Source organism: Haliotis asinina, chromosome 7 (assembly GCF_037392515.1).
Source record: "Haliotis asinina isolate JCU_RB_2024 chromosome 7, JCU_Hal_asi_v2, whole genome shotgun sequence".
Classification (NCBI taxonomy): Eukaryota; Metazoa; Mollusca; class Gastropoda; order Lepetellida; family Haliotidae; genus Haliotis; species Haliotis asinina.
In genome coordinates this window covers 8,439,520-8,466,636 of record NC_090286.1, presented here as the reverse complement: position 1 = coordinate 8,466,636, position 27,117 = coordinate 8,439,520, and the positions used below count along the sequence as shown (strand labels likewise).

General features: G+C 38.8%; 1 protein-coding gene across 2 annotated transcripts; it reads right to left on the bottom strand.

Moving 5' to 3' along the window:
* Positions 1-9,852: 9,852 nt before the first annotated feature.
* LOC137291029 (Rieske domain-containing protein-like) lies at positions 9,853-17,563 on the bottom strand. 2 transcript variants are annotated; one of them, XM_067822285.1, is made up of 5 exons: positions 17,497-17,563; positions 15,395-15,527; positions 14,198-14,232; positions 12,844-12,924; positions 9,853-11,087 (listed from the first exon to the last, which is right to left on the bottom strand). In XM_067822285.1, the coding sequence occupies exons 1-5, from the start codon at positions 17,515-17,517 to the stop codon at positions 10,905-10,907; spliced, it is 453 nt and encodes a 150-aa protein (XP_067678386.1). In that variant the 5' UTR covers positions 17,518-17,563; the 3' UTR covers positions 9,853-10,904. The 2 variants fall into 2 exon arrangements, with proteins under 2 accessions (XP_067678386.1, XP_067678387.1); XM_067822286.1 differs by having other exon boundaries at positions 15,395-15,524; positions 17,497-17,524.
* Between the last annotated feature and the right edge of the window lie 9,554 nt (positions 17,564-27,117).

Sequence of the window (27,117 nt, the reverse complement as noted above, 5' to 3'; positions counted from 1 at the left end):
ATCGTAGCCCATTCTATCATGACTTCAGTAAATACTGGATTGTGATTGGTTGATCAAAGTCATCCAGAGGTATATAATCACGTTATATACCTCTGATTTTCCAACACGTTAAGTATTTGTTTAAAATCTGAATAACACGGTAATGGTAGAATGGAGATAAACGTATTGTGTTGGAAAATCAGCGGTATATAACAAAATTATAATAGCTCTAGATTTTGTATTTAAAACCTCATGTTACGCGTTCGGTTTTAAATCAAATTTAGAGCTATTATAATTTTGTTGTATGCCTCTGATTTCCCAACACAGTATGTTTATCTCCTAATTATGCTTCGAAGCTGAACAGATGCTAAACTTGTTATTTCAGAATCCATTTAGTTTAAGGGGCATTTCAGGGTGAATATGACTTACTACACATAAGGATGTATGTGTATTGTACAAAATGGCTAATTTATATTTTTTGTTAGTGGTACTTCATAATAAGCCATGCTTGCAGAGTTACCTGCCCCTTGTCTTTTGATGTCACATATATGAGGGAACTTAGTGTTAATTATCTCCCAGTAAGTAACAGTATCTGAGTAAGTGTTTCAGATGACCTACTGATACACGTTTTGTGTACAAAAAGAGTTTTCCTGGAAATCCAGTTAAATATTGTTGTATATAAGTACATATATTCTTTTCAGTAACTCTGATATTGTTTTTGAAAAAGTTTGAGTGAGCTCCTTGCACAGCCTGTTCTGTCTACCCTATTGACTGGAGTGGTCACTTTGACAAAGCACTGCTGTGGAGCCAGACATAGCAATGTGGGTGTGACATCTATCACAGATCTGAGAGTGATGTTGCTGGTGCACAGGTAAATTATTTTTAGTGGTTATGCTAATGTGATTGGTTGCACCACTGTATCACATTTTCCCAAAATAATCTTCCAGTTTAAATTAATATGATTTGTTTTAGATAACACACACTCTAAAGTGATACTTATGATACTGCCACCCCAGCCTCACACACACAGAGGCTCACACACGAGTCACATCTCACACACACAAGACTCGCATCTCAGACACACGACTAGCAAAAGACTCATCACACACACAAGACTCACACACACAAGACTCACATATCACACACATGACTCACACACCACTCACACACACGCCACACACACACACACACAAACTCTCACTTTACTGTCTTTATAATGACAAGTGTCAAACCTATCCCCTACCCCTATACCCCATACTCATACCCACAATAAATGAACCATAACATGAGCTACTGCTCCGAAATGAGATACAGTCGGTTGATATCCTCCATGGTGTCTACACTGCTGAATATACTGGACCAAAGATAATTTTACTAGACTCTGGCTTCAGTCTAGTGGATTAAGTCACAGCCTTCAGACTGTTTGGACATATCTCTCATGCCAGTTTCACACCAAGACTTTGTATACATATCAGCAGAAAGGTTTCTACTTAAGGAATTTCTAAATGAATTTGATTTTTATGCTTCAGTTACAATGTAGAATTTGTTGGTAATTGAGTCTGTTTCCACATCATATGTTTTGAACTTCAGATAACATTGTTAATATTTTATAACAAGCTTATAAAGGAAATGTTCTCTTCATTATGAGGTCAGTGTCAAAGTTTATCTTCACTTCAAGAGTTGAAGAAATGATACAAGTACTTTTCTCGGAAGTCTTTTGAATGGATCCTAATGTTGATTTTTATCTAATATCTTTTATCCATAGTTAAGACTTAAACCCTTGCAGCAGTTATGAATATGCTGAAGTATTGTTGACACTTGTCAGTTGTCAGGTCTAGATATTGTTGTATGATGATATATGCTGAAGTATTAATGTGACAAATGCCTTTTGTCAGGTCTAGATATTGTTGTAGGATGATATATGCTGAAGTATTAACATGACAATTTCCATATGTCAGGTCTACATATTGTTTTATGATGATGAATATAATGTACTTATTTAAGCTACATTGACTGGTGATTTATTTCAATGCCGAGTTTTATCGGGAAACTTGGGATGTCATTTACAATTTGACATTTAAGTCAGATGTCTCTGAAATATTTCCTGTTCCACAATAGTCAATGCTACAGAGGTTCGTGTACAAATCATTCATGTATTGCCCATTAATACATAACAGCTGTGTAGTGAAGAATGAGGTCAAGGACTCATTGTGGCTACTTATCACTCAAGTAAACTCTACTCTCTGCGTGTATTTATTGTGGACCCTAAATCACCCGTGTTTTGAAGAGTACGTAGAGAAGATCAAGTCATGCAAAGATACATGGCCATATAAAACTTCCAAAGTCAAATGAACATTACTTACATGAAATTTATGGGTATATTTATGAGATATTGAACTTGACTTTTCAGAAAAAGTTAGAAAAACTGACTCCACTGCATTTCGACACTGGTATTATGGGATGGGAGATAGAGAAAAAAGTGGATCAAAACCTTGAAGTATTCATCATACCTTTCAACATACACTGAACAGTAAAAGAAATGTATATTTCGAAAAAAAATGAAATCTCAAAAGTGTTCATGTTTAAGACTTGACAAAAAGCCAGAGTTGCATTTCTTTTACTGTTCAGTATATTTTGGGGTGAAACGATTTAATTGTGCACTACACATTATGAGTTTGTGTTCGGCGATAGAACACGATACATTTTTTTTGTATTGATACAAGATGACACACTTGGTAAAGTAACTCGATACTCTGGCATTGACCACTCCTTGTTATTGTCAAATCCAGTAATCTGTGTTTAAGATGAACTGGCAGATTTGACAAATCATTTTTCCCTGTATGTTTTATTTGAAATGGGTTTATCAAAGGTTATATGGAACAAAAGTTAGTGGCACCTTTGTTTTTTGTATAACCATCATTTTCTGTATTGAAAAATATGTTTTAAGTGTGTCATGGTCACAACTAATAATTGCTGGCTTTTCAGTTTGAACCTTTTGAAATATTTTGAGTCTAGAATTCACGACACACAATCACAAGGTTTTGTATCATTATGTATCGTGAAACGTATACAATTCATGATATATCGTTTCACCTTTTGAACTTCTATTTATATTTGTTAATTTATTTGACTGTTTGATGATTGTCTTGTAAAACTTCAAGAGTTTACAAAGTAAGCTTGAGTTTAACAAGTCGTGCCTATTCACTGAGACCATAGAAAAGTTTGATAGGAATGTAGTTGGTAGAAATTCATTTCCTTTAGTTCAGTTTCAAATGTTGCCATCTGTTCTCCCTCCAGCATAAGGCTAGGTTGTTGTTTTAGTGTTGCTGCCATATTTATTTCTGTTACTGAGATTACTTACTATTTATGTTTACAGTGTTTTTATGTTGTTGTCATACTTAGTTTGTGCTCTTGCACCATGTGATCTCACACTAGGGCACAGGGAGAGAAGGCAGGGACTTGTGAAGAGAAGGAGGGGCACAGGAAGGAAGGCAGGGAGCACAGGATGAGAAGGAGGGGGCACAGGAAGGGTAGGAGTATAGGCAAAGATGAGGGGCACCGGGGAGGAGGGAGGGGCACAGGAGAGAGAGGGGTGAGAGGATTTTCAAGTGGTTTGTTTGAGAAGGGGAAACATATTCTTTGATTCAAGGCAGAGATAAACTTTTTGTCTTGTCAGTACTTTGTTTATTTGAAAACTTCAACATTTGTTGTTTTTATGTCTGTAGTGCAATCATAAACTAAACAGAGATGTAGAATGAGTCCTTTGTTCACATTAAACGCACAGCTCTAGGGGTCCTTTCCAAAGACCTAATGTTAAAACATCTGTTTCAGATCCTTCAAAAGTCAACTTCAAGGATCACTTTAATACTGCAATCAATTTAACCCAGAATGCATTTAGACTGGAAATTAACTTTTTTTCGTGTCTAACATGTAATCATTGCATGCCTATTTTGTTGATATTACAATTTTATGTCCATTTTAAAAAATTTTTTCTGCTATTCCTAATACTCAGCTGAAAATGTCCCTTCCTGCTCCCAACTTCTGACTGACTGTGGACACAAGGGGCCATAACTCTGTGTGATCTCACTTGAACGCTAGTCACTTTGTGAATCCAAACAACAGTCAAACAGCTCATGGAACGTATGAACTGGTCAACTCACAATCTCAGTGTTATTACTTATATCAGGAAAAACAATTTTCCATTGTTGACAAGACCATAATAAATGGAGCAGATCTTAAGAGGATAGCACAATGTACAAACATCCATTTAAGGGGACACAACTCATGTCAACTCTGTGTACAGAAGATTGTAAATTGTCTTCCTTTGGATTTGTTATCTGACGTCATGAAATGTTTCATGTATAGTGGTGTGGAATATCAAGTCAGCCATGTTTTTTCTTGTGTTTCTCATCCAGCAAGAGAGCTGGAAATTAAAAAAAGACATATCTAAAAATAAAAATATTACTTAAAACAGTTTTAAGCTAATTTTGCAACTTTCTTTTTGAAATCCTAAACCATAGATCACCTGGTAATAGATGTTTATTTATTTTAGATATAGATTGAATCTATTGCTTTAGAAACATTCGTTTAGTTAAATGAGGTTGATGGAAGTTTAATCTGTCCAGGGAATTTTAATGACTAAACGAGCAAGTTTTTTTTGTAGCATCTCAGCATGATTTTCCAGAAAGATGTGGAAAATAGAGATAAGTAAACTACTTAGTATTTCACTCTGGAATTAAAATTCAGGGTTGGCATTCTGATAGTTAGCTCCTGCTTGTCCATCTTCAACCAACCTGGAATTTTCTGGTGTTTTTTTTATCATAATTTCATCACTTGAGGTGCAGATAGAAACACTTTAACCAGATAATTAAACTCAGTGACAGTTGATCATTCATCATCTTTGTTTAATTTTGTTTTACATCTGAAGGAAAGTGAAACCAATGACATAAGTTTATATTTAAAACACTGACCAAGTGATCAACATTTTATATTTGCTTGAAAAAAAAGATTGTGAAAAAAACTTTTTCTTCTGTCTGCCATCATGCTGGCAATGAGAAACACAAGACAAGGATACTCTGATGCTGGAACAAGGTATCAGTGAAGTGAGACATGATGTGTTTTGTCATGTCAACATTCAGAATCTATCATGGGATCAGCATATCATATAGGAGATTCTGATTTCATGGTCACCTCATGTAACTCCATCAAGCTGACCAGTGATCACACAGAATATATATACACTTCATATTCCATTATCATTGAACCTGTGTTGTCACCTGATGTGAAGACAAGCCTGTTTTGTTGGAATGTACTGTTGTAGTCAAACATTGTGTCAAACATATAAGCTTGTCTTGAAGTAAATTTTAGCCCTTCCATTTCTTTTTTAATCCATATCTTTTCTGTTTCGAATTTTGGATTACTTCTTTGATAGGCATTGTAGAAGTTGAGTTGAAGAAGAATGATGACATTTTTCATGGATATGTAACTATGTAACTTTTTTCATTTTGTGAAGGCGAGGTTTCGACATTGGTTGATTATGACAGTAGAATCTATGTCGAAATGTTGCCTTCACAGAATGAAAGAAGTTGTATATCAATAAAAATTTCATTCTTCAGTTTTGGATTAGTCGAAGTATTCATGTACACTCCTCAACTTTGACAAAATGGTTTTTGACTGTTCTGTGTATTCTGTAACACACTGGCTGTTTATGAATTTGTTTATCATACCCTCTGTTTATTTATCGTGGTACTGTATCATACTGTACTGTAAATATATTATGTACATAGTCAAAACTGGCATATCTCGCATCCCTCTCCTATAGCATCATCCCACATGCTCAAAGACCAAAGGGAAAATGCAGTCTCGTTAAAATCCCATCTGTCCAAATGTGAATCTGTTGGCATGGGAACACCTCACATCTGGTAGCCAGTCAGGTTATAAGTGTTTAGGCATCTTATATCTCAGTTTGAGTGAGTGAAGCATTCAAACAAGGGTATTTCATTTCCCTATCCTGGAAATGAATTTAGTTGGGGAGTTCTGAATACACACAGGAAAATCTTTTTAAAATTGTTACATGCTGTGGATATTTTCTTCTGATTTCACTAAAGGGGGAGTATATAGGATTATATTTAGGGTGTATCTCTTGGCAGAGATCTCAATGGATTGAGGCAGCAAAGAAATGTATCTAAAGCTGACATCTGATAGGTTCAACAACCCAAACATCCCCCATTTTGATCAGTTATACTTCTCTAGCATTTAACTAATTACTCAAAAGACCCAGGGTTGGCTACTTTCCTGAATACAAGAGTGAGACCCATTTCTGGACCCAAACTTCTTTCGGTCTCTGGATTGTCAGACCTTGACTCATTTATATTCAGACTGCTGCCATTATACTGTAAACAGCCAAATTTTCGCGACCGTTTAATGTTCGCCAACTTCGCATCGGATTTCATGACGCGAGAATAAAAACACGCGATAATATAGATATATCATACACTATATTCAGGTCAAAAACACAAAAGCAATACTGGTGTCATTGTTCAATCACGTGTCACCGCTGGGCTAATCTGGATTAACGGCTGAATCATGCTGTAACACCCAATTAAAAAGGATTAATTCTGAAATCAGTTACATTGATTTGTTGTTAGATCACTTCGCAAATCTGTTTATTTTATAAAAACTCAATGGTCACACACCTGCATGTCATGTAAAAACATTCAGGGATGCCCCTGTAACAAGATCACCACGCGAAAATAAGAAGGCGCGAAAAGGTTTAGTGACAAACATTTGCGAAAATTTAAAGGCGCGGAAATAAGACAGTTTACGGTAGTTGGAATATTTCTGCACACAGCATGTAACAACAAAACCCTCACCACCATGATATAGCTGGAATATTGCTTAAACTGGTGTGAAACCAGGAATCTGCTGCTGTTCCCTACGAGGCATTGTCAGACCTTTTAGAGCATATGATCTGATTTTAACGAGACTGCTGAAGACGTGACATCATTTCCTCTCATGATATGCTTGTCTTTTTTCAGAGGAGGAAATAACAATTTTACATTTGTTTGATGGTGTACTGGCTTTAATGTCTCCTGACTGTGTATCAAGACTACAGTGGGTGCTTATGTTGTTGTGACTGAGTGTCGTCCACTTGTTTCATTGCTTTAGACATTTCATTGATTTATGTGCAAATCAGTGATTTTTACTGGATTATTTCATATTGAAATATCATTTACGAGATGTTTGTTGATTAAATTCATATCATATCCAAGAAGGAAAAAAAGGACATATTTCTATTTTTCAAAGCATCTTACATGTGAGGGATTCTGGTGTATTATATTCTAGATGACAAGAATTTTAGTGCAAACTATATGAAAACTATGAAAATACCTTACCGTCTAAAAATAATGCTGTTGCATAGACTTCCTGGTACATTGGCATTGGCGATAATACTTTGTATTATCCTTCAGGAAATGGCCAACGAAGGGAAGCTAGTTTTGGAAAGTACTTGTTACTATCCCTGAAATATAATAGATGCAAGATCGTGTCATTTGCGATATGATTTTGTACTTGAAATCAGAAAGTGTGTGTACGCGTACAAACAATGACATGTGTCATATGTGTTGTCGCACGTCATGTTCGAATGAGATACATAAGATGTTGGATGTGTCATGTATGATCATAAGAGATGTATCAGGCGATGATGAGAGATGTGTCATGTGATGATGTTCAAACACAAGTGGGCGTGCGTGTTGAGCAGCATGTGAAAGTCTCTCAGAAATGTTGCTAGCTTTAAATGTTCTAGCCAGTTTCCCATTTCACCTGCTTTGATTTGCAACGTTTTGTGAAATAGAAGGATAACATTAATTTTTGCATCCTCAGTTTATCATGGATATTCATTTGATTTATTGACATTTTTAATGTTGCAATAATCTACTGAAAAAATTCTGTATTTTTTATCAACTAAGGAGTTAGCTTGAAAAATTTTTTTAAAAGTTAGGCAAAAGAAACTTCATTATCTTTAGTTAAACTGAAATATTGCTAGAGATTTGCTGGTGGGTAGGTTACTATTTCACATGCTGGCGTTAGGACAAGACTGGGTGTGGCTGTTGATCAAAGCCAGGAGAGATATCTTGGACCAACATGAATGTATATTTTTGTACAGAGAAACACAAAGTCAACTCAGACAGAACGATCTTAGCGCTGTGAGAGATAATATATCCCATATCTTTACACAGACTTATGTAAGTTACAGGGCTAAGATCTCTTCATAGAGTTGATCGTAATATCCAGAGTTTACTAAATATTACACTTCTCAACATATCCAGATTGTAGCTGTGTCTTTATATGCATCAATCAAATTAATATTTGAAACATGATTGTCTACTGCTCTTAAGATATGACATCATCAGTCGGTAAAGGACCAACAGTTTTGTTGGCCATTTGGTATTTGCTTAAATTATATTTAATTAAGGTAAAAAAAAAATTTCATTTGTTAAGTAAATTTGACATTTTGTTACTGGATGAGTTGTCTTATCGTGTTACATGTATGTCCAATTTGTCTAGCACGTCTTTGCTGAGATACCTTTAAAGCTGGAGGTGAAGGTCGGCATGAAGTTTGTTGCTGATTTCATCGTCACTGCATTTGTATAGGGCATTGTGTTGTACATAGCCAACATGACTGTACAATCATCTCTGTGATAAGCTTTTAACAGAAAAAAATAAAAGTGTTGACATACTCCTTATAGGTTATTATGTTTTATAAAATGGGATTCTCTGGGAGATTATCTGAGAACATCCTGTTGTTTGGGATACCTGGTGATGAATATGTGAATGGCCTATTCATCCACAGGGAAGATCTACTGCTAGACACATATTAGATGATCCTGCGCACTAAATGCATTTGTGACGAGAGGCGGTACAACGAATTGGGCGAGTACCCTTGGCTGCTACAAGTAGCTTGACGATTATGCACGTGCAATACATGCTAACCGTGACATGAAATCAACACCGCTACTGATTAACACCTGTCTTGCTACTGATTAACACCTGTCTCGCTACTGTTTTACATCTGTCTCAATACTGTTAAACAGATTTCAGTTCTAGTAAAAAATGTCCAAGTTAGGAAAACATGGGCAAATAGTTCATTCTCAGGGAAGCGAGATAGCATACAATGTTTCATGTATATGGACAAAAATTGTGCAACCAAAACAGATTCTCTTTTACAAAGTAGCCTTCTGGAGTCTCTGATATTCCATGCCAACCTTTAGTTAAGACGAACACAAATAGATGATTGGGGCATTGACAAGCATTTTAGATATTCAACAATTTTGTTAAAAAAAACCCAGGAAAATGTCATTTGCTTCGTGAAATGGATCGCTCAGTATATTGTGGTGATTCAATTTGTTGAGAATGTGCCTGTTCCCAAATCGAGTTTGCTATAACTATTCATGCGTGAAACACACAGGGAAAATGAACTTCTCGATATTTATCAGACAACCTGCCTCCCTCTTGTTTCAAGTGGATCGTTGTGTGGGGCGTTCCCAAGTATGCAAATTGGGGTCATTTGTCAGGTCGTGGATCATCTTATATGTGTTTACCAGTAATGATCATTGTTATTATCATTACATGCGTCATATTTATAGCGCCCTGCTTGACCCATCTCTAGATATCTTTAAGGTCCAACACAGTTATTATTGCTTCAATCATTGTATGTCAATCTCAACAGCACATCATATTTTCAGTCTCAACTCCCAGTGTATCATACAACTCTTGCAGTCACTAAGTGTGCCAAATTAATGTGGCTTTCCCATCCTCCCAAGATGAGGTGAAAAACACTGCTCAACATATCTTGAAGAATAACAAGAAATAGACTTGAATGTCACTTTTATTCTTTTTCTGTCTTAGAAACCGTAAAACTGGTAAATACTAGTATATGGGATCTGGATAAACCAGTAACTTTATTTCTTTCATAAGGGCCTAATTTCTGAAGATATATGTGTATATCACTGCATCTAAGAGTAATGCTTGCAAAAGCTCATCACACTTTACCAGCCCTCAAAGACACTATGGACAATGTCCATTATGTGCTGCTGGACCAGTCAACACAAGATACAATGATCCCAGTCTAGTGTTAAATGTACAAGCCAAACATACAGACACCATTGTGATAGAGCTTCTTCTAAAGGCGGTGCTGAGATGTGGAACACACTTCCAGCTCATCTACAAGACACAAATTACAAAGTTTCACAGCTGAACAGAACAATGCTGACAGCAATCTTTTCCAAAACAGGACACCGCAAAGAATGCCAAGAGGAGCTGCCTGTATTCTCTGTAATGACTTGGTACTTTCCAAGAGTCACCTCCGACTGTATTTTTCTCCTTCAAGTTCACCTCTTGATACATAATGCCCTTTAGAAAGTGGTCTGATGTAACAGATGTTATAATTTGGATTACACTTTCTCAGCAAAATACATATTCTTGTACTTCTGTTATGCGGAGTACCATGCAGGATTTGAACCCACACCGACCGTCAGGAACATTATCGACGGTACACAAAGGCGGTCGCATAACCAACTCGGCCATTATTGAAACCATTACTCTCCTGCTTAAGCAAGTCTGTTTCCTGTATTTCTGAATTCCATCCTGTGTAAATAGATTACTTGTTACATTCCTCAAGTCACAACAAATTGTTTACCTCCCATCTAGTTCATCTCCATGATACAATCAACATCACAAGAATCTGAAACTGTTCCCTGTACGTCGTCAGTGATGTGTAAACGGATAACTTGCTACAATCCCAGGGTCCTCTCAGATTATGACGTACCCCAAAACACATGAGTCTGGAACCATTATTCTCCAAGAGATCACAAGCACCTCTGTTATTTCATTGCTATGTAAATCAGCTACTTGTTACTCTCCCAGAGTCACCTCAGACTGTATTTTTCCCTGTACTCCGGACAGTTGTAGTGGTCAGATTCCACAGTATTGTCTATACTGGTCAGCCTCACAAACAGCTTGCCATCCCGCCGTATCACAGTATGTGTCCTCTGCTTCACACCTTTCGACTTCATTTCTGGAGGTTTATTCATGTTGAATGGATCTATTGACTGTGAACAGAAAGAGCAAAATGTTATCCTACAGGGACATACTCTCAGTAACCTTAGTTTTGATAGATCACAACTGATTAAAATCAGGTCTTTCACTTTCACGTGCTACCTAGCTACCTGAAAAGATGGGGGCACCTCCCAAGGAACCAGTGAGATGTTAACTGTTTTATCAGGAAATCAGCACTGAGGCTTGTTTAAGTTTTATGTGCAAGTGCAAAAAAGGGTTTATCTTGTTCAGAAAAGCATACTTGTAACTTGAAAATCAACAGATATGGATTTTCCACTTGCAATGCTATTATGATGATATAAATTCACATTGCATTTTAGAAACTGGTCAAATGTATCACATCCTATATTTGGCATGACATTTTCTATAGTAGAGATTCTACCATACATTACCGTGTATAAGCCTACCTTGACCCCTAAAATCAGTGTCACAATGTTATGTTTCGTGCATAAGTCGACCCCCCGCATAAGACATCTCGCAGTTACAGTCATGGATGTAAAACATAAGTATGCAAAATGACAATAATATCTAATATGATTATACTGACCATTATTCTAAAAATCTGTGTTTGTTTACTGTTCTATATCTACAATGATACGTTAAACCCGACAGAATTAGAAATATAAACTATTTTTCCCAATTTTATTGGAAAACATTCTCGTATAATCAACTGGTAACAATGTTTCAGGGAGATATATAATCTAAGTGAATTAGCTTGTAGTTCTTTTGGGCTTGAGTTTCATCCAGGATTCAGACAACACCCTCTTAGGGAAAGGCACCCTATCACCAGCAAATAGAGTCCTCAATCCTACCCACTCAGCCATTGTATCTTCCACAAAAAAGAAGTATGACAACTGTTACATATATTCTTGTGGATATTTATACCTTTTGATATTTCCCAAAAGCAGGTAATAGAACTGATAAATATTATTTCATTAGCTCTTTCAGTTTGCTGTGATCAAAATTTTCGATTAATAACAGAAACTATGAGAAGCAATCAAACACCCTTCACATAAACTGGACAGAACTGGCTTAAGGTTAACCTGGAGCCATCTCCACTCAGCATCTTCAGATGCAGGAAGTTACATATGAATGAAAGATCTACTTTAAAGACATTGTCAGATTGGTTGTGCCAATTGCTTCATTTTCATTGTTTGTGAATATATCTGTACAAAGGTGGCAATATATGAACTCAGTGTCACCTAAAATTAAAGATGACCTGCCCCATGACATCACGGAATGTTTGTCAGATGTCACTCTGACTACAGACATATTGAGCTAACACCATAGTACAATACTTAAGATCAGAAACATATGATTTCTCACAGTTTGGGAAAACAAATTGGAAGAGTAATATTCAGATCAAATGTACTCATGTGAGGAATCGAAGATGGGGCTTCAGTATGATGAACGAACACTTTAAACACGAGCTACCCAACGTTCCTGTTTGAAATGAATCCATTGAGCATTATCCTAAAAAGAATGTGTTCACAGCCATAACACATTATGTGTGTTAAGCATTTAAAGTGTGTATAATTTCTCCCAATCAACAAACAATGCTCCATTATAGACCAAACTGCAGAGTTTTGGGTGATCTTGTCTGGGCAGGTCCAGATTTTCAAAGCTCTCTTAGTGACGAGACAGTCATAAGTGTCATACATTAATATTAACTCACAACTATCTCAGCACTAAGAGAGATTTGAAGTTCTGCTATGTAAATGTGTAAACCTGTGGTATGTCATAACCTACCTTATATATTCCCTCACCACTGGCCACACAGATCATATAGTTGTGCCAGGGACATCGAACACAGGTCCACTGACCAATATCCTGGAAGTAAAGCTAACTGCTTGAAACCAAAAAATCATAATTACATTAATTTTTAACTTACCTTGACATATCAACCTATCTAACAACAGTCACTGAACTTAAAAATTCTTATAAATCATGTGATGAAATTAAAGCTTACATGCAACGCAAAACACAACTTTGCAGATTCTGATACCTTTCACTGTGGACTTACAGTCACAATATATTATCAAAGAAGAGTCATCAGAAGATTACATATCCCCACCGGCCCCCACATGCTTGAAAGGACAAATCATCTGACAGTTATTTACTGTGTTTTCAGACAAAGTTTGAATTGTTTCAATGGAATTCATAAAAAATATAAATGCCATATATCTGTAATCAGGAAAAGTCACCATTTCAAGATCTGTCTCATATATCAGCCCAGATCTTTAGAAAGATATGAAATGGTTTTCGAGTTGTGTTCCGGAAACGAAGTCCAGAACATGTTCATGGAACCGTAAAAATAATACATCACAAAAACCTGTAAATACCAAAAGGCACCACTTTGGGGTCTGCCACACATATCTACCAAGTTTTATTGACAGATATTAAGAAGTTTTTGAATTCTGTTCCAGAAACAAAACACACCTCGAACTTTTGAGAGTAAGTCCGAAACGTTTCCGTGGAAACCAAGAAGATAATACATCGCAAAAATCTGTAAATTGCAAAAGGCTCCACTTCAGGTTCTGAATGATAAATCTACCAAGTTTTGCAGAAAAATATTGCATGGTTTTTGAGTTCTGCTCCTGAAACGAAGCCCATCCCACCATTAGACTAACACCAAAATGTTCCATGGAAAAACAACAACAAAAAATGCCAAAACTGTGTAAATAGCAAAAGGCACAACTATAGGTTGAGATTATTATATCTATCAAGTATGGTAAAAAAATATTGAACGGTTTCTGAGTTATGCTCCGGAAACAAAATTGTTACGGACGGACTGATGAGGCGTCGACTATATGCCCCTGCATTACATGCCAGGGGGATAAAAAAGCAAATTCAACTTGTAAAGTTGAAAAATTACCTGATGAAAACCTCCTGCCAAATCAGAGTTCAGATGATTCACTAATTTCAGCCCAGCTGGGTTGGAAAGTGATTTTAACAGCTTTGAATATGTTCATGATAATATCATGCAACACACAACTTCAATCACGAACCACATGCAATTTGAACTTATCGCCACAAACAAAGAGCCTTGAAAGTATACACTGTAAATATCACTGGCCAACAGGCTGAAGAGAAATGTTCTTACCTCAATCTGTCCTGAATGCAGAGGGCCTCCTGCATCTACAGAATAAAAAAATCAGTGCAGGTTAGAAGGTTTGTTTAACAGGTGAGGTAAGATGAGATGAGCTGAATGTAAATGGATGGGGTTTATTGTTCCATTCAAGACAACTGCATTTATAAAAACATCATGCATAAGCACCACCTTTCAGGGACAGTCGAAATAAACTTAGCCCTAGTGTTATTCGTTATATTCATACACTGGGCCTAAAAAAATATAGTAGGAGGTTGCATCAGGTAACCTTTGAGCGACCTATGACTGTCCAATCAAATGCAAGACCGCTAAACGGATTCTAGTTAACTAATCACACAATGGCTACTGTTAAGGGTTTGGTGTGACCTACGAAATACAATGGCCACTGGAAATGATCTCTCAGCAAACAAAAATCCACAGATAACACTGATATTTGACCTGCAGTATGTATGCTTTTTGGTTTCTGTTGACATGGTTACCATTAGCTAAAATTTCCGCAAGCTTACATCCTTGAATACTGCCAAAAATGCTATTTTCAGCAATTGTTTATTCTCTGTTGTGGTGTGCTCCTGTGCATCACCTGGAAGTGACCATAGGGAATATAGCATTCGGAATCTCTCAGGTACAAACCTTTGCATTGCTAAAAGTTCAAAAGGTAAGTGCAAATGTCCACGATTCGTTACCAAGGTTACCTGACGCATCCTCCTTTCATGGATTATTTACTTCTTTCAGGGTGACAGTCTGGGGAGATAAATTTTCTTTGGTTTGGATCATTTTCGGAATTTTGTAATACAGGTGAGTCACCCTATCTCATTACAACATTCAGAAAAAATTAACCATGAGCCTTGTGCTACGTCTTCCTGATTGAAATTGAACTATTATGTCATTGCTATTTATTTCAAGGCCACGTCTTTTAATAAAGCAAACTGTGCTTAATAAGTAATCATGCTCAACAAGATCCAGGCTAGAACTGGTGTTCATGCTGGTCGTAAGAGGCGATCAATGGGATTGGGTGTCAGTTTCATGCAATGACTGGGTTGTCTGGTTGTGACTCGATTATTTACCATGCTTACAGACTGAAGCCATATAGCTGAAATATGGCTGAGTGTGTTGTTAAACAAGAGACAAACATATAAGTGAGTAGTGATATTAGGTTTTAAAAAATATGACACATAAAAGGTCTATACATACGATAGCAGAAACTGTCCATGGCATAGAACTGTCCTCTCACTTTGACTATGAACACATCCCTCCCACACACTGTTACTCTTTTTCTGTCAGATCCTACGAGATCAGCTTCATGGCAAACAAATATCTCCTCCTGCTAAAATGAAAATGAGACAGGCATTGTCACTATGGTGACATAATCCCGCACCACAAATTATTAAACTAAACTTAAAAAGTAATGAAAATGAAGGTTGTAGGTTAAGATGAAGTTAAATGCACCTTCCGACGATGAAGCTTGGTGATGAATAAGAAAATCCATTGGCCAGTTCTTGAGATATCGCGTTGACAAGCTTCACATGCAGGTGAATATGCTGAAATCATCAAAGTGCCTCCATGACCTTGAACATTAAGAGAAGGTCACCAAAATCTACTGGGCCCTACATCATCCTTAGAATAAACTTGGTGTTGAATATGAAGACAATTCTGGGAATGGTTCTTGAGATATCTTGCTGACAAGGGTAAAACTTACTAAAAGGTTAAATTCCACTTTATGACCTTGAAATGAAGGTAAGGGTCACCAAACCTGACTGAGACCTGTCCTTTATTATGATGAACCTAGGTACCAAGTGTGGCCAGGTCATGTTTTTAATCATTATTAGTTTCATAGTTTATACTTTTCAATTTTAAGTACTTGTATATAGTTAATATATAGTGTATAGTGTCCGCTTGCATGTGTACAAATAATTTAATTTTCTTAGAATGATCTTCGAGAACTCAACTGCATGAGAGGTCGTAGTCACTCATTGCCACACAGTGGTAAGTGTACCTTATAGGACCTTTTAAGTATTAAACTTCATGCATTTTCCTCAGGTATATGTGTATAATACTTATTGAATATCCTAAATGATTTACGTATGTATGAATAGTTTTCATGTTGTTATTTATATTTTGAAATGTATTCGTGCTAGAGCAGTATCAGGGCTAGTTATATCCCGTTAATAAATGGAAAATGCAATACTTACATATGAATGCCATGCTATGAATGCTACGCTCATATATGTAGTTACATGTATGTATGTTTTCAGGGTCACCTCAACTGTTCATTTTAACTGAAATAAACGGCTGTCAACTGTAACCACAAGTAGCGTTGTGTGTGTGCTCCCCTCCACCAACATTATTCTCTCTACCCGCTAAGACACAAGTATGAAAAGAATCAAGTGAATGGTTCTTAAGATATTCAAATTCGTACATACATATGCATGGAGCCTCATGCTATATCCTCCGCTTCACGCCAAAAGCACAGCAGGGGATAATGATTGTGGCAGTATGTTCCTTACAAGAAGGGCATTTCATCAATGGAAATCAAGGGTGGGTAATTTGATATTGCAAGAACCACAGGAAAGAATAGGTTTACTGATATGTGAATGCTAGAGATGCTGAAGTTGAAAATCATCATAAATGCTGGATGTACCATGCAACCATTTACGCACACCTTATTAGTTAGTTAGTTAGTTAGTTAGTTAGTTAGTTAGTTAGTTAGTTAGTTAGTTAAACACTTCCATGAATACTTGAGTGAACACATAGGGTAGAGGTTATGCTATGTATTCTGGTAGTCACAAAGTCCTCACTCGCGATGGTCTATTTCCTTAAAATTAATTCATAACATAGTTTGTTTATTACTACATATTACAGGGACGGATACAGCTTCCTGAGAAAGGGGGCTACACAGTTTTCACGAGAGTTTCAATGGTCATTTAAGGTCCATTAATAATTTATGGCTAGTGGGTGGTGATGATTTGGGGAGGCGGAGGAGGTTGTCCTTTTTTGTTCTGGGTAGGTAGGGGGGCCAGCAATTTTGTACACATTCTGGAGGGGGGTTCATTGCATGCACGCAAACACCCATGCACGCACACACACGGATCCGCTTATGTTAGTATGTATAACTTCTAATCTGTTTTGGGAAATGTATTGGCCAAAAGTTTAAGGGTCTTGTCGCTGACCATTTGGAATGTAATCATCTAAAACAATACTTATACTGCTTTGACATTATCAGACTTTAATTCAAAGACAGAGCCAAGTATATGAATATACTGTGGCCGTTTCCACTGTTGCCAGACACCACTCACCCCAACTTCGCCGGCCGACATAGTTTGTTTATTTGTATTGACAGGTGCTTCTGAAGAGTTCGCGAAGGGAAGTAACTCTAGAGACATGTTCCGAAAGCTGTGGCTGAGTTGCCTGGACCGAGTTTCCTGGGAATGCGAAATATGCTAGAGACAAACTCCGATACGGCTAGTAATACCGATAAATACTTAACTGTATTATTTAAAGGGGCACTGATGCGGAGCAATTTCCGTGGACTGGTGTAAACGTTTGTTATTGTTTTTCACCCGAGAGTACCCGGATGATATCCTAGAATTCGCGACTGGTTCGTGACCTCTGCTGCGCAGTCCGTATGCGCAACTGAGAGTTTAATTATAGACAGATCAACTAAGGTCAAGTAATTTTACTTCATTACAAAGGTATTATGAAAACAAATGAAACACTTTGAAGGTTAATCATCTGCCAGTGGTTGAAATGGTTAAAAACTATTAGGACGGGAAAATAACGAAGCCAATTTACGTCTCTAAATTTTGTCTCATAACCCTAATTAGTTTATATATATAGTTATATTTGTATGATTTTGAAATTTAATGAAAGAACACACAGTCTGCTTTTACATAGTAAATTTCTAACATCACAGCAACATTTATACATTGTATAGATTGCCAATGTGGATCCTATTTTACACACATACGCGATCTAGTGTGTGTTTTCTGTGAAACAGATTCTGCTGAATGCTACAACAAATACATTAAAACAAAATGCAAATAATGAATGTAAAACAGACTAATTTTATAGAACAATGACAGGCTACTACCTTGTTCAGGAATGTATCCAACAATATCCACATAAAAGAACGATATTCCATTCATCTGCAGCTGGTAAATAATCCTGCTCTGTGTCGTGTGTCTTACAACAGTCTAATTTGCGAAAAAGTAACACATTGGTGAAAACCTGATAAACCTCTCATTGGTCAACCAAGATAGCACACCTGGCAACTAAATGTATGATGTCCGCCATTCTAAGTAATTTAGTTAACCATTAATGAGCAATCAATCAACGCAATGGTGGTTAATTCTTTGAAGGGAGGATGTTGTTTTTACACTCGCACTTTACGACAGGGTGTAGTCAGTATAGATCTGTACATCTACACACACTGCCTTTTGACAAATCCGCTGTGGAAGATAAAAGTAATTAATCAATCAGTGTGTTATCGGTTAATCCTTTGATCGATGTTTGTTTTTGTAACTCAGCTGATTAACCCTCTTACATCACTTACATGCACATATTACATAACATATAATACATTTGCCACTACAGACCTTAACTTATAATGTTGAGTATTTACTCTAGACAGGAGAAGTGCCAAATGGGAACCTTTGATGAGTAACCAAAGTGGTGTTACTACTAATTATACCTGTTATAAAGTCATTAACTGACCATCCAGAGAATGATGACAATAACACGTGTAGGTTTACACCATCAAACGCGAGTTACGGCAAGGAAGATGTAATCTCTATGTCGCATGCAGCCTGAAAACACTTACGGGCCGAAACTGTTTTGAGGATACCAACAGAACTTCGTTACATAAGGAATACATACAGGCATTTGCTGTGTACTTGGGTAAATAGGTGTAATAGGTTTGGGATTTTTTGACGTAAGATAATTTTCAGATTTCTCTACCAAAGGCAAAGTCATCGTTTTTCGTTTACGAATTCATATAAATTAACTGTGCGTTTTTATTACCATGAATAATAAACCGGGGTAGCTACCACAGTTACTAAAATTTACGTATGATATTTACTATCACCGCTGAACCAACAAAAATACCCATCAAAACTATCTAAATGTAAAGCTTTTCAATCTTTCGGACTGAAACAAATGGCTTGCTGCGTGCATGTAGACATCATATTATCACATAACATGATTAAATATCGAGGTTAAAAACTCAGAAATAGGATCAAATTGGATCAGTCACTATACTATCCAAGCATCCGGAAAAAAACTACACTGCTGGGATGTTTTGTTACTATCAGACAAGGAATACATGGATATTTTTAAATAACGTCATGTGATGAGCATCCGGCCTCCGCACTTTTTAGGGTGAAGAAATTCTGCTAATGTGGACAGGAGCCCAGTCCCTTTGTCCGTCACGGTCGAGGGAGCGGGTGCTGACCAATTTGCAGCTTGGTTTCGTCATTAGACCGTTGGCGAGAAACATTATTCGCTCCGCATCAGTGCCCCTTTAAAACAATAAATGTTTCAATGCTTTTGTTTGGAGATCAACACGCTCAAATTACATTTTTGACAAGTATTCATGTTGCTGACCACTGGATTATCTGGCCAAGGCTCGATTATTAACAGACTGACGCCGTATAACTGGACATTTCTGATTTCGGTGTAAAACTAAACTCATTCACTCTTCTTTTTCACAGTTCAAACAGGTCAAAAGGGCCGCATGACAAAAGGGCTGCAAAATGGAAAAGTCTAAAGGGCCGCAAGAATGTCAAAAGGCCGCATCAAAAGTCAAAAGGGCCTCAGATTCCAAGTCAAAAGGTCCACATATAAATAAAATAATAATAATGCTGGGTGTAGAAGGGGTGAGGGCCCTGAGCTGATGATGAGCCTTACCGGCCTGACTGTGCCAGGATCACCTGAACCCTTCTCTGCTGCATATCTATCTTATCTTATCTTATCTTATGTTTTACAGATTAAGATCGATATGCAGCAGAGAGGGTTCGGGTGATCCTGGCACAGTCAGGCCGGTGAGGCTCATCATCAGCTCAGGGCCCTCGCCCCCTCTACACGCAGCCCAGACAGCGAATGGGACTTCTCCCAGGAAACACTGCCTAGTCGAACCCACCAAGAACATTCCGGAGAATATGGAGGCTCCCCAACACTGCAGCCTTCTGCATTACCCAGATTGTCAGAAGGGCTGTGCTCCCGGTGGAGAACACGGACACTCTCCTCATCTGCGCCAAGAGATCAGGAGGTACCAAACCAAGGGCACCGAGAACAATGGGGAGCCTGACGACAGTGTACTTGGGATGCAAGTGAGACATTTCAAAGGCGAGGTCGGCATATTTATCATGCTTTTCCTGAATCTTGCCAATCACATTGCTGTCAAAAGGGATCTTATTATGATTTACAGATTCAGATCGATATGCAGCAGAGAGGGTTCGGGTGATCCTGGCACTGTCAGGCCGGTGAGGCTCATCATCAGCTCAGGGCCCTCGCCCCCTCTACACACAGCCCAGACAGCGAATGGGACTTCTCCCAGGAAACACTGCCTAGTCGAACCCACCAAGAACTTACCGGAGAATATGGAGGCTCCCCAACACTGCAGCCTTCTGCATTACCCAGATTGTCAGAAGGGCTGTGCTCCCGGTGGAGAACCCGGGCACTCTCCTCATCTGCGCCAAGAGATCAGGAGGTACCAAACCAAGGGCACCGAGAACAATGGGGAGCCTGACGACAGTGTACTTGGGATGTAAGCGAGACATTTCAAAGGCGAGGTCGGCATATTTATCATGCTTTTCCTGAATCTTGCCAATCACATTGCTGTCAAAAGGGACAGAAAATTCTATGATATAAATAATTTCATTGGCTTTATCAAAAAGGACAAGATCAGGTTTGTTGGCTGGAATTCGTCTCAGGCTGTATATTGGCCTATTCCAGAGAAGTTTTTAGCTGTCATTTTCCAGGACGCACTGGACATGTTCAGGATGGTACCATGGATGGACCTCGGAGTCAAAGCCACAGGCATGGCGGAGACGATAATAAAAGCAGCGAGCCATGTCATCATGTCTTTTAAGATATGCTGTTTGTGCCAAGGAAGTGCATCCACTAACAAGGTGTTGGACAGTCTCTGTAAATTGATTGAGCCGACATTTCATATTGATATTTTCTTTAAGAATAACATTCTGGCGATTGCGAGTGGGAAGTGACTGGTCCTGAGCAGCAAAAAGGAAGCCCTCAGTTTGAGACCAGCTGACTTCATCCAGGCACGAAGGAGTCGGTTGGATTGCTGTTCTGTTCCACACACTGCATGTACACTCGATGCAATGGTTTCTCAGACAGCTTCTCCACAAAGGACCGACTCTGGGCAGACTTGGTGAAGGACTTCACCTGGTTTACTCCCATCACTGTACCGTCCAGCAGTACATCGCCATCAACAAAATCAACTTCAAATTTCAGATTGTGTCCAACAACCTTGGCACGCTTAAAATAGCTGTGGAATTCCTTGCTTTCATCATGAGTCTTGACGTGCATCACCAGAGGATCATCCGATAAATAAATATGTGCAAAAGTGCACAATAGAATTCTATCATGAAGAGCTTCCACATTAATCAAACCCCGTCCTCCCGAATCGATTGGCATGTATAAACGATTAAGAGAGGAACGAGGGTGGTGTGCTCTGTTATCAGACATGATCCTTCTGGTCAGGCGGTCAAGACCCTGGATGTCTTGTTTTGTCCAATCAACTACTCCAAAGGAATAGGAGAGGACTGGCACAGCAAAAGTATTGGTGGCTTTGACCTTGTTTCAAGCATTTAGCTCTGAACTCCAGATTTTCTTTAAACGAGATTTATACTCGGCCTGAAGTTTATCTTGAATCTGGGCATTCTGGAGCTTGTCTCGAACTTGCATTCCAAGATAGGTGTAGGCCTGATCTTCCACAAGATGCTCAATAACTCCTCCCCCTTGTAACCTGACCGATCCATCATTAGTTACCTTGCCACGTTTCAAATGAAGAGTATTACATTTGTCGAGTCCAAATGTCATGCCTATATCATTAGAGAAGGACTCGACAAGGAGAACCTGTTCTTTCAAATTGGTCTGTCCCTTGGCAAGGAGCTCGATGTCATCCATGTAGAGAAGATGAGTAAGAGGTGTTGGGGATCTGTGCTGTGGAGGTCCGGGATGATAACCTTCCTCCCTATTGAGCAGAAAACTCAAAGGATTCAGAGACAGACAAAAAAGCAAAGGACTAAAGGAGTCCCCCTGGAAAATTCCCCTTCTGATTGGAATAGATTCCGAAGTCTGCACCTCTCCTTGTGAGTACATCTCAAGTTGAGTCGACCAGCAACTCATTAAAGACTTGAGTAAATCAAGTAATCGCTCAGGGAGGTCAATACACTAAAGAGACTTCAGAATCCATTCGTGAGGGACAGAGTCGTATGCCTTTTTGTAGTCTATCCAGCACATGGAGAGGTTGCGGTGATAGGTTTTAGCCTCTTCCAAAATCATTTTCTGTACAAGAAGTTGATCCTTGCACCCCCAACATCCCTTCCTCGCCCCCTTCTGCTCTCTGTAAATTATCTCATTGGAAGAGCAGTAACATGACACGAGGTTTGTCAAACACCCTGTGAATAGTTTGTATTGGGTATTTAGACATGTGATTGGGGGGAAGTTTTGGGGATCAGTCAAGTCTCCTTTTTTGGGAAGGAGTATTGTGCGACCTTTGCAGAACCATGGAGGAACATCACCTGTATCCACAAGAGAGTTAAAACAGTGAAGTAATGGTGTTTGGACACAAGGGAACAGTTTCCAGTACCGGTTTCGAATGCCATCAGGCCCTGGAGCTGTATTAGATTTGGACTTTTTAATGACACTTTTCAGGCAATCTGGTGAGATGTAACAGACAAACGACCTGGTTACTTTCTCATGCATTGCATGGTCATAATCACTTACCCATGGTGCCTCCAGGTTACAGTTGCCGGGTACAGACCACAACTGTTTCCAGAACCTTTCACTGGCATCCATGGGAGGCCGCTTATCATGCCCACCATCACCACTTGTTTTAAGTTGCCTATTATGTTCATTATTCTTAAACATTTTATTATGCTTGATAAATTTGCTCCTCTTTTCCCATTTTTTCTTTCTTTCTGTCCAAACTTTTATTTTTGCCTTAAAGGAATCGACAATTTGGAGAAGTACCTTTTCTTTTGTTGTCTTGTACTGTAATTTTAATTTTCTCCAAATTGCCTTTTGTCGTTTAGACATGGGATTCCCTGATGATCGTTATTTCAGGCACAGCTCTATCCAGGAAATATATTTTCTAGTTTCTGTTAATTTCACTTGAAACCGGTTTTTCCTTGGTTTGTCGTTCTTAGTAGTAGAAGATTTTTCTTTGGAAACTGTGTGAAGTTCCTCCAAAGTTCGCGCGGCAGCATAGACGCAGGAATTTATTTCATGTAAAGAACAGTCCGCAGAAAGTTTTAGAGAGATAATTTCATTTAGTAAATCAATTTAATTTGGGGGAAAAGACACGTTTAGTTGTTTAATTGGCCTCCGTTTCTCTAAAGGTAAATCACAAATTTCCTCATAAATAGAAGTAAACAAAATGTACACAGGATTTTCGGTAAGGTCTACAACTGAAGAAGAGGAAGAGTGAGGGTCCAAACTTTCGGGGCCAATTGGCTCTTTCTCGGAAGAGTTTCCATCAGGAAGAGGAAAGAGGTTGACGCGGACGTCCATAAGGAGTTTGGGGTCAGCTGCCACTTGAGCATTTTGCTCTTGCAAAGGTTCCTGACGGGCACCAGTTGTGGGTTGAACTGGCTCACGGGGCATTAGATGTTTAAGACGCCGGAGTTGATCTCGGAGATTTTGCTCCGTCAGGTAAGCATACATGGGCATGGCATTGTCCCAATGTAGCTTAAGCGACTTGCCATTGATAGTGGATTATCAGGCCACCCAGTCGCCATCGCACACTCAAGTAGTGTGGATTTGAGATGGTTTGACCAAGATATTCTTGGTCGGGTTCTGTGCCTTCCCCTGGGGCAAGTCCCATCTCCAGTGTGGTTGGTGTCACTACCGGAGGAAGGCTGACTGGGCTGCGGAGTTGTAAGATGTTTCTCTCCTTGTTTGTCTGTAACCCAGTAAAAACCAGCTTCGGGGGGTCAGCCCTAACTGGGTGATGTACGTTCAGTTCAGGGAATAAAATTCCCCTATCTAGGCCCACCACGGAGAGGCGTACATCATTATTATTATTATTATTTTCATATGTGGCCCTTTTGACTTTCTTATTTTGCGGCCCCCTTGACTTTCTTATTTTGCGGCCCTTTTGTCATGCTGCCCTTTTGACTTTCTTATTTTGCAGCCCTTTTTGTCATGCGGCCCCTTTGACTTTCATATTTTGCGGCCCTTTTGTCATGCGGCCCTTTTGACTTTCTTGCGGCCCTTTTGACTTTCTTATTTTGCGGCCCCTTTGTCATGTGGCCCTTATGACTAGGACCCGATCACGACATGGGACACCAGCAAAGAACTTGAAACCGTGTTTCCACATGGGGAATCTAATCTTCGGCGTTAGGAGCGAAAACTAGTCTACCTTGTTTCTGTAATTGTCACTGCTGTGACCTAACTATATGTTTTTAATCTCGACAACCATTACTGTTGAAAGGATTGGCATTGAAAGTCCAGTACCCCGTGATACTGTTGAACCCCCTGATATTGTTGACTGTCAAGGTCAATAACGAATGTAACCTCCGTGTGACTGTATGACAGCCAGCACTCTCCTCCTCATACCCACTGTCAGCCTCCTGATCCTCTGAAGGGGCACTCTCTGCCATTCCTCATGTAAAGCAGCTTCTTACGTGGTTAGGTTCTGACCAGAAATAGATTTTACAAATTGTGCCCATGTGCGGAATCGAACCCAGGTCTTGGACGTTGTACGCTTTAACCACGAGGCTACCCCACTGTCCTACTCCATTAAATATAGCATAAGGCTCTGAATTAGGTGGCGGGTCTCCACCAAGAAGTAAGACAGCTGCAGGCAGCGACATCTCCATATTAAATCTGAATATATTCAATCTCAAAGATACGCAATGAAAGAATAAACACCGGCCTTTCAGTCCTGTATGTCTTCAGTATGAACCGGATCTCCTACTACAGGCTTATTGAAGTTAACTGTGTTTTTTTCACGTTTATCTCTACAATTTATGTAGTTGATGTACGAAAGTGTGAAATATACGTTACTATAGGGAGATAGGAAACGTGAAGAAATGACTTTACTGAGGAGAGATTAGTGCAGACATGCGCAATGCTGGTAAGTCCGAAGCGACTTATCTGGAACAGACTATGGCTGCAACACTTGAATTCCCAACACCCAAGAATTCAGTTTACAATGGAAGAAGAGACACACCAACAGCTTCCCTTCCTGGACATTCTTCTCCACCGACGCCAACAATCCATAGCCACCAGTGTTTACCGTAAACCAACACATACGGATCAGTCCAACCATCATCCCCAGATCAAGAAAGGCATAGTAGCTACCCTGGCACGAAGAGCAAAAGCGGTCTGCAGCCCAGACAGCCTCCACAGCGAATTAAAACACTTGAAATCAACTTTCCAAGACCTTAACGAGTACCCGCCCCATCTAGTCAGCAACACCATCACCAAGACCCTGAAAGAAACTCCCAAATCAACTAAACCAGAACCTTCCCCTATCAGAATCAACATATCATACCATGGCCAGATAAGTCATCGCATCAGCCGTCTCATCAAGAAAACAACAGGAACAGACGTCACCTTCCGTAGCGACACCAACCTGAAAACCCTACTATCAGCTAATGGACGTGGGCCAACAACACCTAAATGCAACAATCCAGCAGGATGCATCTACCAGATCCAATGCAGTTGTAAAGAGACATATATTGGTGAAACTGGTCGACCACTGGCTATCAGGTTAAAAGAACACAAAACATCAGTTCAAAATTTGGATCAGAAGTCTGCTGTATGTGAACACATCATGCTCAACCCCAATCACAAGATTGTTTGGGACAACACCAGGACATTAGTTAGGAACGCCAATGACTTAAAAAACGGAAGCTCCTAGAAGCCATTGCAATCAAACGAAACAATCCCTCAATCAACAGAGACAGAGGTGTTTACTTACCCAATGCATCGTACCACCTTATCCTCAGTGACTAATCTTTATCCAAACATCTTTACCTTAACTCGTTAAGCTAATCAATACAAGCCTGCACAACAATCAGTTGAAGCCTGTACATCAATTAATAGAAACCTGTATCTCTTGTTACCCATTGTTATCAGTCTACTGTTATGTGTATATATACTACAACCCTTTAGTTTTACCCTCACTTCACCTGAAGAAGAGACTAGAATCTGTTTCGAAACGTTGTGACATTGTATAATAAAGAAGTTGAACCATTAAGCACTTTTAGTTAGACTATGGCTTAGTGCAAATTAGTGTGCGATGATATTGCATAAGCTTCATTATAAACGATAGCTGACTTAAAAAATACTAACTTTCATGCTGAAACTATGAAGGATGTGGCCACAATCACTATAAAACTGCGGGATAGAGATATCGGCTAAGATATCATAACACCATAGGAGAATCAAAGTAGGGAAGTACACAACATGACCTAACATATATACCAATATCCTGTCCTGTCGATCTTGGGGTGGTCATGACACCTATATATTTTGAGACATTCAATACGATGCTTTTCTATGGATATAAGGTATCAAACTCTTTTACATTTTATCTTAACATAAACTTCTTGAATTTAAGACACGTAAGATGTTAATCAACAGCTGAGACATATTAAACATACATGAAAAAGCATAAAATATCTTTGAGATAACCCCTTGCGCCAGTAGGCAGTGCATGCGTTTCA

What these genes read in the sequence shown, in the direction of transcription:
- LOC137291029 (XM_067822285.1), bottom strand. Translation starts at nt 17,517, where the DNA reads ATGTCGGCCGGCGAAGTTGGG. An exon ending in CATGGACAGTTTCTGCTATC is followed by an intron (nt 14,233 to 15,394) that starts GTATGTATAGAC and finishes TTTATTCTGTAG; the next exon opens with ATGCAGGAGGCCCTCTGCAT. An exon ending in TGCATTCAGGACAGATTGAG is followed by an intron (nt 12,925 to 14,197) that starts GTAAGAACATTT and finishes CTTTACTTCCAG; the next exon opens with GATATTGGTCAGTGGACCTG.